This window comes from Scyliorhinus torazame, chromosome 7 (genome assembly GCF_047496885.1).
Source record: "Scyliorhinus torazame isolate Kashiwa2021f chromosome 7, sScyTor2.1, whole genome shotgun sequence".
Taxonomy (NCBI): Eukaryota; Metazoa; Chordata; class Chondrichthyes; order Carcharhiniformes; family Scyliorhinidae; genus Scyliorhinus; species Scyliorhinus torazame.
In genome coordinates, this window is record NC_092713.1 from 242,579,930 (window position 1) to 242,599,103 (window position 19,174).

The 19,174-nt window shown below is 42.9% G+C and overlaps 1 protein-coding gene across 1 annotated transcript in view; it reads right to left on the reverse strand.

Annotated features, from left to right (window-relative positions):
• pdlim7 (PDZ and LIM domain 7) overlaps positions 1-14,926 on the reverse strand; it is a 155,163-nt gene extending 140,237 nt beyond the window's left edge. The window contains exon 1 of the mRNA XM_072512932.1: positions 14,644-14,926. Within this exon, the coding sequence (XP_072369033.1) occupies positions 14,644-14,739 (96 nt within the window). The 5' untranslated portion in view covers positions 14,740-14,926. The remainder of the gene's footprint in view (positions 1-14,643) is intronic.
• Between the last annotated feature and the right edge of the window lie 4,248 nt (positions 14,927-19,174).

Genomic DNA, 19,174 nt, shown 5'->3' on the forward strand with positions numbered 1-19,174 from the left:
GGTCTGATGCTTCGACGTAAAGCTGAAATTTCTGCTTGAATGTCCGCCAGTTGGCACCGAGATTGCCGGAGGTCCTGAGCTGGTGAGGAGCCGGAATCTTTTCCATTGTGCCGGTATACATTCGCTGGTCGTCACGGATCTTGCGGAGTTGAACTAAGTCGTTTGAACAGACTCCTGGTATCATGTTGTGTTATGTAATTTGGAATAACACAAGCTGCCACTTGATGCAGTTTTGAGTAAAAGATGCTCCAGACTTTGAAGCGAGTTCAATATGTTTTATTGAACTATTAGCACAGTTCTCAATGAGTTTGACTCTCTGCTAATCTAAATGTAATGATGTGGAGATGCCGGCGTTGGACTGGGGTGAGCACAGTACGAAGTCTTACAACACCAGGTTAAAGTCCAACAGGTTTGTTTCGATGTCACTAGCTTTCGGAGCGTTGTTCCTTCCTCAGGTGAATGAAGAGGTACCTCTTCATTCACCTGAGGAAGGAGCAGCGCTCCGAAAGCTAGTGACATCGAAACAAACCTGTTGGACTATAACCTGGTGTTGTAAGACTTCGTACTGTAATCTAAATGTAGTAACTCAGTCTAACTGAACCAGCCTTGCTCTCAGCCACGTGCTGGGGTGTGATGCTGAGGATACACCCTGCTGCACTCTGTAGATGTTGGTCTGTGGAAAGAGGCGGGGTGCGAGTGCCTCATCCCTTTTATAGTGAGATACCACCCCCGAGTGTCCTGACTGCTCATTGGTCATGTCCTATTCTATGTGTTCATTAGCTGCATGTTTGCATATCATGACAAATGTGTTCAGTTTTGTTTATCTATCTTTGTGTAGATAATAGAGCTGCAGTTCAGAGATAAAGGGGGAAAGAATTCACCCCTGGAGGCGATGTTAAAAACAATGGTATGTAAAATATGCAAATAGTAATTCCAGAACAAATCAGTTGCGACACTGAAGTTTGTTTTCAAATGAATCCATCAAATCGGCCATATCTGCACACAATGGAAAGCACCCTATTTGATAATGCACACTTATTGCATTAGGGTTGAACTGCAAGAACCTAGAGGCAGCACGGAGGCGCAGTGGTTAGCACAGCTGCCTCATGGCGCCGGGGACCAGGGTTCAATCCCGGCCCCAGATCACTGCCCCTGTGGAGTTTGCACATTTTCCCAGTGTTTATGTGGGCCTCACTTCCGCAACCTAAAGGTGTGCAGGGTAGGGGGATTTGGCCATGCTAAATTGCCCTTTAATTGGAAAAAATGAATTGGATACTCTAAATTTATATATTTTAAAAAAAGAACTGTAAGAACCTGTTTATATTTCAGTGAGCCTCACCTATGAGCCATAGTTCCATTGTTGCAGTGTGATTAAACTGTTCTCTACAGGTAACAAATGCTAAATTGGCCTGTTTAGCCCAAGAAGAAATGAAAGTATAAATAATGTTTACTTAATGTCCACATAAGCCATAAAATGACAAAACCATGTCTACTCAATTGAATGATGCATATTCATAACACAAACTAAACATACCTTTTTGTGTGCACAGACAGCAGCCGGCTTGGAGCAAATATTATGTATTAGGGATGGGGAACAAAGGAAGCATACATTTACAGGCCCTTTCTTTACTGTCCTTATTATAAGCATGATGCTCTTCATTATTAAAGCCATGACAATTCTAACTGACAAAACGTTAAGGGCACTATCCTCCCCAAAAATTACTAAGTTCATTTGTGGCGGGCTTTTCAGGTAGTTTCCCGCCAGCTCTGCCGGTGAGTTCCCCACCGCTATTCAATGACACTTAAAATCACTTTTTTGTGCCATGGGGAGTTTCTCACCGATTTAGCCCACAAGAATTTTTATTTTTTTTAAAAACTTTTTTTTAAAAACACTGGGGAGCCGAACTCCGATCAGGTCGCCATTTTGAAAGGGTGCCCCGATCTCTACCACCCATGGGCAATGTCACCCCCCCACACACATGGGCATGACCCCACAATCCCCAAGTGATGACACCTCGCTGTGGGGTCCTTGGGGGTCCCCATGCCCACTTACGGGCCCCTCCCTTTCCAGGACCCCGACCTGTCAACCCCCAATCTCCCAGAGGCCCATTGACCTTCCCTGCACACCCACACCCTTCAAACTCCTCCTCCACCCTCCTTTCATGGGCGTGACCCCCCCACCCTCCTTTCATGGGCGTGACCCCCCACCCTCAGGCCCTGACCCTTGGCAGTGCCACCCTGGCACCTGGACACCCTTGAACTGCCACCCTCACACCCAGGTAGTGCTCCTGAAAACTTGGTAGTTCCACCCAGGCACCTTGGCAGTGACAGGGTGGTAGTGCAAGGTGCCCGCATTCCAGGGGAGGGACAGGGGCTACCCTGCACTATCCCAGATTACCCAGGTGTCTATGATGGCCCAGGAGACCCCCTGGGTGCCGTTCCACTGGTCCACATTTGTGTTGACAAGTGCTGTACGGCACCCGGCTGTGGCCTCACGGGGGAGGCCAATGGACCCCAGGTGAGCTCGCCGAAGCCAGTTTGAAACTGACTTCAACGGGTGCCATTTGGTCACGCTTGTGGGCATGTTTCTGACTCGGACGCCTCGCGGAACTTGGGTGGATCCCATGAGGCATTAAAACTTCCAGGAAGCCAACGAGAGGCCTCTTCCAGCATTCACCAGCTGCACCACGCTTAAGCCAGAGCGCAACGCAGCTGGTTGATCGTGCCCTAAAAAAGAAGCCCCTCCAGGCCAGTTTGACACACACACGCACACAATGTCAGACTCCGCACAGCCAGTGACCCAGCGGGGAATCGAACCTGGGACCCTGGCGCTGTGAAGCGACAGTGCTATCCACTTGTGTTACCGTGCTGCCCAGTAGAGCTAACGTTTCGAGAAAAGAGCTAACGTTTCGAGTCCAATGACTCTTTGTCAAAGCTTTGACAAAGAGTCATTGGACTCAAAACGTTAGCTCTTTTCTCTCCCGCTAGATGCTGCCAGACGTGCTGAGATTTTCCAGCATTTTCTCTTTCATTTTTATTTGTTTTTATTCTTTATATACTTTTCCCTTGACCTTCAACAGTGTAACAACTATTCTGTTCCCAGCATCAAAATCTTGTGGTGACCACTAACTAGTAGCTTAAGCGAGGCAGTCCTAGCAACACCATGGGGAATAAAAAGAGCAAGACAGAGGATTGGTACTCGATGACATATGGTGCTGACAGAATATTCAATGTAAATGGTACATCTGCAACATATGGGAGAAAATATTTTTCTTTTCACACCAGTCATTCCTTCATTGCAAGGGTGACCACACTTCAAATTTGGCTCAAAGCGCAGGCCAGAGGCTAGGTGGAGGGACCTTAACACCTCGCTGCCACTTACCGGGATCAAGTCAGTATTACAATAGAATAGTCACTGCCTGCCCAGATGGGCATAGTTTCAACAACGCTCAATATTGTCAACATAATACAAAAATACAACTGACTTGTCCGGTATCCATATTCTCTCCCACCTTCTCAAGTTTGAGAAACAGATGCATGAGAAAAGAGGAAGCGCAAACATTTCTACTCATTTAATAATTAGAAAAATATAGAGTGCCAGAGGACTGGTAGAGAGTCAATAGTGAGACAGAACCTGCTTATGTAATTATGGAGCTATAATTACATAAGCAGGTTCTGTCTCACTATTGGCTATCTACCAGTCCTCTGGCACTGTATCAGTAAGGAGGAGGAAATTACAGCAGGAGATTAAGAAACTTTCCGAATGGACAAATAATCGGCAAATGAAGTTCAGAATCAACAGTACACTTTGGTAGTAAGAACAGGGAGATTATTTATTACTTGGACAATACAAATTTAAATGGGGTAGAGGAACAAAGAGACCTCAAGAGTATAAAAACACCAATCACTAAAAATTGCACCACAGGTTAACGAGGCCACAAAAAAGAAGTAAGTTTTATTTCTGGAGGAATAGAATTAAAAAGTAGGGAAGTTACGCAAAACCTATCATCAATCCTTGGTTAGACCACACCACATTATAAAAAGCGATCGAGACACACAGAAGGTTTACAAGGATGATACCAGAAATGCGAGGGTATATATATCAGGAAAAGATTAACAGACTGGGACCAGGATTTTCCAGCTCAGCCATGACGGAACTCACCGTCAGGAGAGGTGGCAGGCCAGCCGAAGGTCCATTGGCTTTTGGTGGGACTTTACGATCCTGGCAACGGGCGGGGCTGCAAAATCCTGCCCTGGGTCTCTCTTGATAGAAGAAAGTTGGGGCCTGATGTTATAGAGGTCTTCTGAAATGTTTTTGTCAGAGTGGGTACAGAGAAAATGTTTCTTCTTGTTGGGAAGAACATAACTAGAGGCCATCGATATTAGATAGTCAACAAGGAATTCAATAAGAAATTCAAAAGTAAACTTCTTCACCCCAAGGGTGGTAAGAATGTGGAACTTACTGCCACAGGGAATGATTGAATCAAATAATATGAATGCATTAAATGCAAAACTAGACACATTCTGAGGGAGAAAGAAATAGGTGGTTATAATGTAAATTTAAATGAGGAAATATAGGAGGAGGCTCGAGTAGAGCATGAACATCAGCATGGACTGGTTGGCCTGTTTCTGTGCCATATGCAATCATCACCCACATCCCACAAACAAATAAAAAAACATCCAACAGATGTTTGATTTAGCTACAAATGCCTTAGCCATGGGAAACTCACAGATGTTTTGAAAATCTAAGTTCTACAATAAAGTTTTTTTTTTTTAAAAAGCATCTCCCCAAAATCCAACCAATATACTTTAAAATATATTGGTAATATCAATCCAAGCAAAATGAATTCAGGTTCACATAGCAAAGCACTTCTGCAACGATGCAGTGAAAGTTGTGCAATATCTGCATTGAGCATTTAATCCCACCACAAGTTTAATAATTCAGAGGTTTCCCAATTTTGTTTATAAACTAAACAGTTTCTTCTTGACCTCTCATAACCTAGGATTTGTCACATTACTTGCCCAACATCCAGTATTGAATCAGCAGAAATTTTCCCCAATTGAATACTGGTCCCCAATTGAATACGGTCCCCATCATCAACTTTCTTTCCTAGCCACCGATTCTCTCTCTGATGTTAAACAATGCTGTTTGCAACGTCAGTGTTCTATGGGACTATAAGCTGAATCCTCGTCCAAATCTGTTCCATACCAAGACCACATATATTCAGTAATACCTCAAAAGTTTAAATTCTAATCATCAAAACACCTCCAGAGCTTCTCCCCTCCAATCTCTGTAAGCTTCTCCAGCCCTACAACCATCCAAGAACACTAGAGTCCTTGAATTCTGGTCTCTCATGCTTCCAGACTTCTTTTGCCTCACCACTGGCAGCCATCCCCCATGTACAGCCCAAGCATTGGAACTCCACCTCTAAACTTCTCAACTTCTTTCTCCTCTTTTCAGACACTCCATCAAACCCATCTCTTTGCCAAGCATTAGGTCATTTGTTCAAATATTTTCTCATTTAACTGTGGTGTCAATTTTGTTTTGAGATTTCTCCAATTAAGCATCTTGGGATGTTTTACGACCTACACGGTTTTATATAAATGCAAGTTGTTGGTAGTATCACTCAGGGAAGAAAGATCTGCTTTTAAATAACGTAGATTCAGATCATTCATTTTTATTGTTAGTTTGTACGGAATGAATGTAAATTGTCAACTATTTAGTTACAATTCCACAGTGAGAAGCACGCAGTATTAATTATTTTTCTCAAAAAAATGCACGAGTTATTTATTTTGGATTTGTAATATAATTTGACATCTGGCACACATATGTTAGCAGATTTATTTTAGCAATGCTCACAAATAGTTAGAGGGTGTGCTTTTGAGGACAGAACCTTATACTGTGTAGAGCACAATGTATTATTTTTTCTGTTGAACTGTAGGTCTCCAGGGTTAGAAAGTCCAAGTATTATTAGGTAAACATTTTAGGGCTCATAGAGATCAGTTAAGAGGATGGAGTTATTCTGTTCTCCGCATTGTTTCCCTGGAGACTGCAATTTCTTGTAGAATCAAGGGACTACAGAGTAAGTAATGTAATGCTTGAATTCAAAAAAGGAAAGACGAACGGAGTAATAACAAGTTCAACTCGTTGATTGTTAATCATGAGGAAAAGTTCAAAATCCATCATTTAAGTTTTTCTTCTTTCATGGGGTGGGAGCATCCTGGCTAGGTCAGCATTTATTGCACATCCCGAATGGCCCTCAGAGGTGGTGATGAGTCACCTTCTAAAACGACAACAGTCCATGTGGTGTAGGCAAATCACAATGCTGTTAGGGAAGAAGTTCCAGAGTTTTGACTCAGCAACAAGTAAAGGAATGGCGATTTGGTTCCGAGTCAGGATACGGTGTGGCTTGGAGAAAGGTGGCAGCATTCACATGCACCCAGTGCCCTTGTACTTAAACAAGAGCTTATGGGTACAGAAGGTGATGTTAAAGAAGCCCTTGCAGTTCATCTAGGCTATATTACACACTGCTGTTACTGTGGAGGGAGTGAAAGTTTAAATGGTGGAGGGGTGCCAATCAAGGGGGCTGCTTCAGCTTTCGTAGAATTTACAGGGCAGAAGGAGGCCATTCGGCCCATCAAGTCTGCATCGGCTCTTGGAAAGACCACCCCACTTAAGCCCACATTTCCACCCAAAACCCAGCAATCCCACCGAATTGTCTTGGATGCACAATTGAGTGAACATTTATAAACGTATGGCTTAATCGATAACTAGCAATGTGAAGTTGGTAAAGACAAATTGTGTTCAACAAACTTAAGAATTTTTGAAGGAGGTGACAATTGGGGAGATAGCGAAAATAAAGAAAATGTAGCAACATGGATAGAAAGTCGGTTAGGAAAAATATCTGGGACAAAATGGCTCCAAAATTGGTAAAGGATCAGAGTGATATTTCTAATGGTCAGTGCCAGACTCACTTTGTTCCTCAGTACGTGGATATTGGGCCCTATTTATGAGATTGCCAATAAGGTGCATGGGACTATAGGAATTCCAATGCGGTTATGATGATGGAGAAAAACAACACGGGGTTATACACGGAAATATTGGAATTAAAAGACCGGAGGTTATATTATAAAATTGTCACAAATCCAAAAGATGAAGGAGAATGTACAACTAGTATTTGACAGGAATGGCTGCAGGGTGTTTCTCTAAAAACCAATGACATCCCTCCCTGTGCTTCCAGATAAGGTACGACGGATCACAATCTCTGTCAAAGAAAAAGGCACATAATGGCTATCTCATCCAAAGACCCTGGGTATAATTGCCATGGCAATAGGAGTGTATCCTGGGTCTCGAAGGAGGTTAAAAACCTGCTTGCTACCAGTGTGTCGGTCTGTGTGTGCGTGCTGTGAGAAACAACAGCTGGAGGTTTGTCACGCTAAGGTGATAAAGTAACAAAGGCAGGACCCCTGCAAAATAGCATACTTTGCAGGAACATCTAAAACTCTCTCGCCGACTGTGGAAGTCAATCAGCCAGCAGAAAGTTTGCAGCTGGAAAAAGAACTGAAATCTTTCTGCCAAATCACAGAACACCCGAACCAAAATCAACTACTCCCAGCAGAAAATCAATTCCTGGAAATAACATCCATCTCCCCTGGACCAAGAGATTTTGGGGAACCTCACCTGGAGCTGGTTGTACAGGTGAGGCAAACAGCAGTTGAGAACCCATTGGCAGATTTCTCAAATAACATGACAATCAAAAGGTGAATTGAAATGCCGATTGAAACCCAATTAGGCCTGCAAAGAAACATGCAGCTACAGATTCAAATGGATCAAATATATATCCATGCATCATAAATACAAGAGATAGGAGGTTTAGGGTAATTCGTTCAAAGAGGTTTCCCATGGAAACTGACAAATGTTTTTGAAAGCTGGACCTCGCGGACAACACCATCTGTTTGGGCATACATGTGTCTTTCAAACTGAACTGAACGGGTTCAGCAGAGTTAATTTAACAGAAAGTCAGCTAATGGCGGTAATGACGTGGTGCATATATCTATGGCTTTCTTCAGTAGGACATTAGTGAACATGGAGGTGGCATTGTAATTGATATGCAAGTCCTGGATGGTCTATACAAAGATGAAGGAATCCTTCACTGTGTAGCTAGGAAAACTTGCTCAGAACTGGCTGTAGTAACTCACTCAACCATTTGGCCAATTCTGGTCATGCAGAACCACAATAGATAAGATGGGACATAAAGGGACATCACTTATTTGTCTAAGACAGCTCGTACATACAGGGGCACAGTAAAACATGAGGATGAATGCTATTAACCACGGAGCAGCTAATTACTCTTGCACACAAGTCCAACAAGTGTTTTTGTAACTTGATTTTAAGCAGGGCCTGCAATCATGCTTAGTGGCAGGTTCCATGGATATGAATCTGAACGAAACTTTAAGAATGGCGTACATTCTGTCAGTATATTCATGCTCATTAATAATGACTATTCAAGTCGCTTTTTCAGGTTTACAGATATGTATGTCAGGGACTGTTGTGAAGCCTCACAATGCTAACAGGCATTCGCACTGCTTGTGAAAAATTAGTCTAGTCGTTAGGTATCCGCAATGTGTGCACACTAGATCAGCTAGGTGCATTGTCAAGGACTCAAAATCTTCTTTGGAGGCTGATTTGTAGCAGGATAGTTGGGATTAGAGGATTTCAAACTCAGCAAATACCTCAATACAGACAAGGTCACACCGAAGTTGAAGCCATGAATAAGAACAAACTCTTGACTTTCAGAGAGTGGGGTTTACTATGTGTTTGGCTGCATCAATTGTGCTGCCAAACCGCTTCTGTTGAAATGAATTTCTAGTGTGAGCATGTTATCCGTTTTGAGATTTGGTAGTCTTGATGAGTGCAAGATTAAAAGCTTCAATAGCAAGTATCTTTTTCCAGAAATACTTCAAGAAGGCGTAAACTAGTTAGCAAAATGAGAAGGTTGGTGATCAATGTAATTTAACATAGCTAGGTATGAATGAAGGTATTTTGAAATTAAAAGCAAGGAAAGGGAGTATATACTCAACAGAAAGGTTACAAAAAAGCCCTATAGTCCAAATACATAATTCACTGAAAATGAAGGTCAATAAATGACTGACATCAATAGGTTTTTAAAAATTCATTTTCATGGGGTGTGGCTAGTCTGCCCATCCCTAATTACCCTCGAGAAGGTGAGCTACCTTCTTGAACCGTTGCAGTTCATGCAATGTAGGTACACCCACTGCACTATTAGGGAAGGAGTTCCAGGATTTCGACGCAGCGTCGGTGAAGGAGCAGCAATGTATTTCCAAGTCAGGATGGTGAGTAAATTGGCGGGAGCTTCAGTGGTTGCATTCCCATGTATCTGCTGCCCTTGTTCTTCTAAATGGTATTGGTCGTGGGTTTGGATGGGGCTGCCTAAGGAATCTTGGTGAATTCCTGCAGTGCATCTTGTATCTGGTACACCCTACTGCTACTATGCATCAGTGGTGGAGGGAGTGAATGTTTGTGGAAGGGGTGCCAATCAAGAGGACTGCTTTTTCTGTGATGGTGCTGAGCTTCAGAGTGTTGTTGGAGCTTCAGTCATCCAAGCAAGGGGTGAGTATTCATCACACTCCTCACTTGCCACTCCTCACCTTGTAGGTGGTAGACAGGTTTTGGCTGAGTTAATCACTACAGAATTCCTAGCCTTTGACCAACTCTCAAAGCCAGTGTGTTTTTATGTCTAGGCCAATTCAGTTTCTGGTCAATGATAAACCCCCACCCCTCCCAAGATGTTGACAGTGGAGGATTCAGTGGTGACGATGCCACTGAATGTCAAGGGATGTTTGCTTGATTCGCTGTTATTGGAGATGGTCATTACGTGGCACGAATGGTACTTGCCAGTTCGAGCCTAGATGTTGTCCAATTCTTGCTGTATTTGCACGTGGACTGGTTCAATGTGTGAGGAGTTGAGAATGGTGCTTATCAGCAAACACCCCCACATCTGACCTTATGTGCATTAAACACAAGAGTTAATGAATGTGTGCAAAGCATTGTTATGTGCAATCTGGAATTTCTCAAGCCTTGAAGAACATAATGCAGAGCTGCATCGTAGTATAAAGAAAAGGAGCACTGTAGTAATCCAATGGCAGCAGCCACTCCTTGGAAGATTTGGCCCGTAGTTTTTAAACTTGGCATTAACCTGCTGAATGTATGGTTACAAGAGCCGATATGACATGCGAGGACCATTTCCACCAGAGCAAGGAAAGCCAAGAGGAGACATAATCAAGTTTTTAAAAAATGAAGGGTTGCGATATATTGAACAGGGCAAGAGTATTTCCTCTGGTTGTAAAATCAGTGATGAGGAGTCATCAACTAAGGTTGTTCTGAGAGTAAGGCAAGGGATTTGTAAATGCCTTTACACAGAATTGTTGAAATGTTTTGATGCAGGAAATAGTTGTGACAGAGACTACGGTAGCTTTTATTATTTATGATTTTAAACAGTGAAAGATATAGGATTATGTATGGGAATGAGCATGGGGATTCATTTTGGATTGCTCTGTCAAAGAACCAGCAGAAGCACCAGGTCAAATGGCCTCCTCCATGCTGTACACTCACATAGTTCTAATCATGGTACCAGGAATGAACCTGATAAGCATGGTTAAGATGTCAAAAGTGTTCGCTTCTCTACTTTGCACGCAGCTTTTTAATGGTGAGTTTAGTACTTAAAGAAATGCATATTGCCATTTTCTTGTGAATTAGTTATCCCTTATGTTGCTGAAAAACAAGAATTGGATTGAATGGGTAGGTTCAGCATTCAATCCTCACTGGGCGGGGGAAAAATGCCACCAGGCTCGCCAAGCAAACACTTCGGTATATTTAGGTGTTCTCACTAAAATTAGGACTGTCGGAGATGGTGGCAACAGTATCTCAAAGGGATGAACGATCTCATAAACTGGAATTAACTGACAGCAGTGAGCAAAAGGAGCAACGATGGAGGAAATTAAAAAGAATTATCCATGCTGCTGCCAAACTAGCAGCAGTGGTATTGGAAACTGGTGACATTAAAACATGGTACTGCCGACTTTACAGCAAATGAAAAGAGAGACAAGAATGGTAGTAAAAATCTGAATTAAAAGTCAGCTAATTATCCCTTTCAACATAGCAAATATCCACTGTTTTACCAGAGCTTGGTTCATATAAATACAGCCATCTACTTGTATCTGCACAGAACACGTACACAGTAATACAAACGTTCTACCATCTGTGATTAAACTATTCTGCAAAACTGGTCTAGAAACTTGTACAAACAAGTTGAATTCACTTAAAATATCATGGTGGAAAGGTTAAGGGTACATGATATCTACTGTGCATTTAATTTTCCTTTATATGAACATGCTTTGTTGAAGTGCACTCATTACGTTGAGTAATGTGGTTTCATTTGTAGAAATGGATTTGAATCAGCAAGTCAAACCCCTGTAGGAGCTGGGTCATCAACTATTGTGCAGTATTTGTCTGGAATTTCTCATTTTTATGCTCAGGGCAATCTAATTTGCCTATGAGGTATCACAGTGTGTATTGGGGCAGAGCCAAAATATCTTACAGCTGAAGTCACAATCTATGCTGAAATACTTTTTTGAACTGTAGGGAGTTTAAAAGTTGCTCTTCAATGGAAGGGACAAAACAGGATTTTTTTTTTTTGGGGGGGGGGGGAAGTCTCTCAATGGACAACTTTCTATTTAAAAATCCCCATGACATGTACCCTGCCTTCCAACCTTCAATTCTTGCAAGATAAACCAATTTGGACAAATCTACAGCCCAATATATCAGAATCGTCTTCCATAGAGGTCTTACTATGAAATTTAAGCCTTGGCTAACCATCTTGTAATTAAAGGCAAGATATAATATTGGCACCATATATTGTATTAACTAGACTTAGCCACAGTAACTTTACTTAAGACATAAACATTAATGGTGGGCTTCAAACTTATCTTCATTTTTTTTAAAAAATAGAATTTCTGAATAACTATGAAACCAATTGTCCTTTGCTGTAATTTGTCATAAACCTAGATAGTGCATAAAGCAATTAACTCCCATTTCTCCTTCCACAGATACTGCCTTACCTACTCAGTACTTCCAACATTTTTCTTTTATTTCAGATTTCTGTCATCTGCAGCACTTTGCCTTTTTCTTGGCTCAACTATTGAGGGTTGCAATGGGACTCCAAGCTCATCGTTTTTACTTTAAAATCCTTCGCACTGTTGTTGTCTCAAAGAATTAAAGTTGTCCACATGTTTTCAGAATTATCACTAAATACTGCATGATTGTGTTAAATGGTGTCCAAATGAAATCAAAATAAGCTTATTTCTATTGTTACTATTTTGCAAGTACAAAACAAACTGAAATTATTCTGTTGGAATAAAGCTGGAGATGAACATCTACCAATATTCCTTAAGCAGATTTTTAAAATCACTCCATTTTCATTTCTTTGCTGTTGAGCTAAATAGATCGGAGTCTGAATGTGCGACAATACATGGATCAATTGGCACAAACTACCAAAGACAATGAGCACTACTTCATTGTAGGAAAATTCCAATCATTTGACAAATTAGGTTGAGGAAAAGGCCATTTGGCCTGTCAAGTTGATTGGCTCAATAGGTTTTCCAATTTTGGCTGCTAGTCAGATTTGATCAGATGCATCCTTCTCCTCCTTACCTCAGCAGCTGCCATGTACCGGAAATAATATTCAATTTTTAAAGTATCTATTTAAGGGGGCAGTGTGTGGCAGGGCAATCGGAGGTGAGGTGAATGGGTGACAGAGGATGAGATGGGCTGAGGCAAGGAAAGATCGAGATGGGGTCATACTGAGGTGAAGGGAGAAAGGGGCACAAGACAAAATGAGGTGAACAGGAGCAACAACTTATATTTATTTATATTTAGTACCTTTAAGTGCAATAAATCTTCCTAGATGTTTCACAAACAATTATAAAATGAAGTATGACGCCAAGTAAGAAGCTATTAGGTTAGAAAAGTTTGGGCAGAGGAAAGTTTTATGGAGTGCCTTAAGGGGCCTTGCCAGCTGAGAAGGGGTGGGGCAGGATGAGCTCAGGAAGAGAGGATTGTGGTATGGAGGGTGTTTTCTGTGGATACAGAGAATTTGTTTTTAGCTCACAGTCCTTTACAGAACACCGCTGCTCCAACAGTTGGTTCTACAATACAATTATAAAATAGTTTTTTGACTTGAAGATTTATAGACTTTAATTAAAACAAAATTTCAGAACTTAAATCACTGTGATAAAATGAGTAATGGCACCACAGTCAAAACATGGAGATGCCAAGTGCACCTTAAAATTAAATAAGGTATGCAAAAGTAAGCACATAAATGAGCAAGTACAAATATGGAAGTGCCATAAACATGCACCCACAAGAGCAAACCCTTTCAATAACTCGATTTCTGAGACCTATATGGAGTTGTTATTCTGCTTCTCAATGCTGAAATTCTTGCCCATATCTGGTCATGACAAAAGAAACTTCCTTGCACTTAAGACGATGATGGGGATAGATCAGTAAGGGAACTGTTAGGAACTGTATCCATAAAACACCAAATTTTCTTCAAAAACAAACTTTAATGAAGTAGGGCAAATAAAATGTTTTTACAGACGATTCTATGGCTACAATAATTTGGAAATCTCGAAACGTATCAAAAAAACCTAGAGCTTAAATTATGGTACTTGAAAGAATTAAGCATGAACTTCGCCATGATGTGAAACTATTAACTTTGAATAAGTTATGAAAAACTCAAAATGCAAGAATTGTTCTGGGCTGAATTGTAACCGACATTCAGCACACATTACAATGCAGACATTTGAAGCACCAAAGAAAACGTTTTGCTTTCGATTGGAAGCTATTTGTTATTCGACCTAAATTAAACACGATGTGGAGGTGATAATGACCTCATCTGGTCCGTACAAAGGAGATTTCAGGCATTCTCCTCAAGAGGGGTCGGATCAACTTACACTGCTGGTTCTCAGTGCAGCTGGAAAGTTCAAGCCTTTAACTAATCCCTTCACATTCCTGATATGCAAGAAGCACGCTGGAATGCTTTCAATACTGGGCTTTTAAGATACCATTTTGTATCACACGACCACCCTGTGTTACAGTTAATAAATTACTCCCGAGTTTTCGAAGTCAGGAACGCTTGTCGACTCTCGAACAGAAAATGCTAATGAGCACGGTTTTACATTAAAAGCGCTTCTTTTTTAAAAAAAATCCATGTGGACCCAGGACCCCCTCCAAAAAGTGCCCTGCCTTCGCTTCAGAACATGAGGGGACTGCCTGCTGCAGCCTTCCACTGCACAGGGCGCGCTTTGAAGTTCCACACACATTGAACCTTTATTTTAGCAAGAAAAACATGCAGTTAAAAGAAATGCCCTGGCTGGTTACAGTAGGGTGGCTCGGATCTCTTCTTCCAGCAGAGTGACGGGTTGCAACAGTGTTTTCCCCCTTATTTTAAAAAACTGTTTAAAAACAAAACCAAAACCCCAAACGAGCAAACAGGTAACAAGCAAAGAGAGAATAAATCTTGGACCAGCACCCACCCACCCCAAAAGTCAGTCATTCTCGCTCACCCTGGACATGGATAAAGGCTTGTTGAAGTCCTTTCCTCCCTGTAGTCTAAAACCCCACGGAGCCGGTCCTTCCAGGGTAACTTTGTACAACTCCATCGTCGCTGGAGAAGGGCAGGGGGTATGGGGAAGTTGGTGAAAATAGAAAGATTATTTTGTGTGTTTGTCGAATTGCAGGAGGGAAAGGCGGGCGATCCGTGTACGAACTGGGGGAGAAGGGTGTGGGGGGGGGGGGGGGGGGGTAGGATCCGTGCCGTTGTAGCCACTCACTTTATCCTACACAGAATGACAGCTCTGCTCTCGCAGGCTATATATGGCGTGTAAAACTACACCAACTATTTCAGCACTTTTTTATGACTCACGCCAGGGAATTCAAACGCCACAGAACACGTCACGCTTCCATTTCCCGTCCAGTTTTCAGAAGCTGGGACCGAGAGAAACTTTCAATTACAAACAAACGCAGCAAAAAAAGTTTTCATTGTAAGAATTTAGCTTGGCTACCCAGTTTGTAGATGACTGGGGTGGCTGCTCGGCTGCTGCAAGAGGGAGGGGGTGGGAAAAGGATTTTGGAAGTTTACATTTTAAAAAGGCAAAACTCTCGGCGTTGCTGCACGATTTGCGGTGATGTCTCAAAATCTCAACAATTTCTTTGGGAATGAGGATTAGTGTGGGAAGTTTTCCCGGGGTAAATGGATAAGGAGTTCATGATACAACATGACCTACGATATCAGCCAGGACAGAATTGCATCATAGGAAATTGCAAGGGCAGGGCGCACCTAAAACTTGACAGGCAAGGCAATCTTTGATGGGCAACCCGCAGCGTTTTCTGCTAAATGACTGCTGATTGCACCCGTGTCAAAAACATTACCAGTTTCCCTGACACCTAACTTCACTCACTCATCGAGCATAAAGCAATTGCACCGAGCCAAGGCAAACTCCACCCCCTATCCCCAGCCAGCAGTTCAGACATGGAGTAAGAATCATTACCAGGGTGTGTCTGATTAGCACGTACACCGAGGTAGCAACTCAGATAGAGGCAGAAGTAAAATGCCATCCACTGCAGCCAAAGATTGTCCACGGAAATTAAGAGAAAACGTAGCTAACGATCAACGTTAATTTTGAAGCCCATTAAAAGATAATTTAACGGGACTTTGAGTCCAATTAAGTTACCCCCCATTCGAAGGCTACGCTAAAGTTTCCTCGATTTTTGCACCCTTTCTACGAATCTACACTGAAATCCAACGGCCTTTGTTGTGGGTTCCTCAAATCACCGACATCAAGGACTTCCAACAAAGGGTAGTTTATTCCCAAGATCAACAGCTACATACAATATTTGTGCTGTGCCCCAGATCTGGGTAACACCCCCACCCCCCTTTCCTCTTGCCACTGGCCTCTGCTGTAGGCTTGTCATCAGGTCTTTCCCGTTTAGTTGGGACACCCAGTAACAGTGTGCACCCGAAGAAACCATATACAGGCCATTGGGTGACATACAATAACACAGACTGACAGTGCATACTATTTATTGAGATTAGGCTGTAGCAACTGATGTATCGCCCACCCTGTGTCCTTCTCCCCCTCCCTTTTTTGTTGGAAAGAAAATTGAACATCAAAAGTCAGTTGAAGGCTCAGGGGTAAAATGCCCTGGAATTTGGCCTGCTCAAATGTCCTCAACATGTGATTACACCAGTAGGTGGTGTTGTGTTCTCACTGGCCGCAACACGAGGGGACATAGCTTTAAATTGAGGGGTGATCGATATAGGACAGATGTCAGAGGTAGGTTCTTTACTCAGAGAGTAGTAAGGGCATGGAATGCCCTGAAGGACATATTGGCACTGGAGGGAGTGCAGAGGAGATTCACTAGGTTGATCCCAGAGTTGAGGGGATTAGATTATGACGAGAGGTTGAGTAGACTGGGACTGTACTCATTGGAGTTTAGAAGGATGCGGGGGGATCTTATTGAAACATATAAAATTATGAAGGGAATAGATAGGATAGATGCGGGCAGGTTGTTTCCACTGGTCGGGGAAAGCAGAACTAGGGGGCATAGCCTCAAAATAAGGGGAAGTAGATTTAGGACGGCGTGTAGGAGGAACTTCTTCACCCAAAGGGTTGTGAATCTCTGGAATTCCTTGCCCAGTGAAGCAGTTGAGGCTCCTTCTTTCGACGTTTTTAAGAAAAAGATAGATACCTTTCTAAAGAATAGAGGGATTCAGGGATATGGTGTACGGGCCGGAGAGTGGAGCTGAGTCCACAAAGATCAGCCATGATCTCATTAAATGGTGGAGCAGGCTCGAGGGGCCAGATGGCCTACTCCTGTTCCTAGTTCTTATGTTCTTATGTTCATAGAATAGAATCATAGAATTCCTACAGTGCAGAAAGAGGCCATTCAGCCTATCGAATCTGCACCCTAAAAGAGCACCCTACCTAGTCTCAACCCCTTGCCCTACGCCCATAACCCAACCTAACCTGCACTGCTTTGGACAGTAAGCAGCAATTTAGCGTAGGCAATCCACCTAACCTACATTTCTTTGGCCAGTAAGGGGCAATTTAGCATCGTTAATCCACCTAACCTGCACCTTTTTCGACTGGGAGGAAACAGGAGCACCCAGAGGAAAGCCACGTAGATAAGGGGAGAAAGTGCAAACTCCACACAGACGGTCACCCAAGGCTGGAATTGAACCTGAGCCCCTGGCACTGGGGCAGCAGTGCTAACCACTGTGTTACCATGCTGCCCATAGTGCATTTTATTTTATAATCTGTGTTGCAGGAGGGTCTCATTCACATTGGTTTCAAGTGTAGGCAACAGCAGAGCCTTGGCAGTAGGAATCGTGGAGAAAAGTCAATGTTCTGACGAGAACAGGCCCTGTCATGCTAGATTTCTCACGCTAAGGAATGCAGCATAATAGTCTGTGCGATGCAATGCAAATTTCTCCAGAAGGTGTTTGACTGAGCGAACTGTCCATTCCATCAAACCGTTTGACTGTGGATAAATGGGGCTGCTCGTGATATGCTCAAAGTCTCATGTGCGTGCAAAGTTGTGAAATCCAGTGGACACTAATTTGCGAGCATTATCTGTCATGAGTTTCTGTGGGAAGTTGTATGTGAGAAAGTGTTTCTTAAGTTTGATGATTACTGTCTTACTCGTCTTATTTGTCAGGTAGCTGAGTTCACCTGAAATGTGAATCAACTAAGACTAAATGTTGTTTACCAGTCCATTTGAAGATGTCAGCTGTGTGAACGAGCATGGGAGGCCCACAATCACGTGTAGATGCAGCAGGCCCTTATTCTGATGCAGCTTTAGTGCATTGCACGGTGCTCATCTGGAGACTTCCCTTTCCATGTCTGTGTACATTCCTGGACCCTGCATCTAGCTGCTGCCAACCCAGGGTGCCCTTGGTGCAACTTCTGTCTGTAATAACTCTGGAGAGCAGTAGAAATGCCGAATTGTAGGCCACGCAGTATTAATCCATCTTGTATGGTCAGCTCACCTCCGATGGTGAAGAATGTGGGGAAGCTCCCTTGAAGATTCTGGGCAACCCCTCATGATGATGTTGTGCAGTTGTCTGCATGTTTCCACTCGTAGGAAAATCTAGAACCAGAGGACACAATCTCAGACTAAAGGGACGATGCTTCAAAACAGAGATGAGGAGGAATTTCTTCAGCCAGAGTGTGGTGAATCTGTGGAACTTTTTGCCACAGAAGGCTGTGGAGGCCAAATCACTGAGTGTCTTTAAGACAGAGATAGATAGATTCTTGATTAATAAGGGGGGACCAGGGGTTATGGGGAGAAGGCAGGAGAATGGGGATGAGAAAAATATCAGGCATGATTGACCGGCGGAGCAGACTCGATGGGCTGAGTGGCCTAACTCTGCTTCTAATTTCTTATGGTCTTATGTGATGCCCACCTTAAAACCTACGTGAATTCCTGAATTGAATGAGAAGACAGCACCTCAATTGCCTCATACTCTACCTGATACTGATATGTGGTCAGTAAGTAAGCTATGGAGAGAGCATTGGCCAAGTACAGGTCCTTACAATGTTTGTAGACGACTCTGAGGTGGTAGCATTACAAGTTTAGCATCATGCGTTGCAGCCATGCAGACGTAGTGTGGAGAAGCATCTTAAAGGTAGCTATGAGTGGCTGGTGATCTGTTTCAACCATTGCAGGGCGACTATCTACGTAATCATGAAGTTTCTGACAAGCTAAGACATGCAAGAGGTTCCTTTTCAATCTGTGCATAAGGAGTCTCAGTGTCAGTGTGGGCCCTTAAAGCAAAAGCTATTGGTCTGCCATTCTGGATGCAGACTGCACCACCCGTGCCAGGAGGCATCTACTGATAGGAATATGAGTGCTCAAATCTCAAAGTATTTTAATACCAGTGAGGCTTCAAGTGCTTGTTTAAGTTTGTTAAAGCCTGGTGGTGCCCTTGCCAGCACCATTCAACATCCTGGTGGAGGATATAGTAATGACAAGGGGTGGCCCGTGAGTTCACAGGGAGACGTTTATTCAGCTTTACAGTGGCACATACATAGG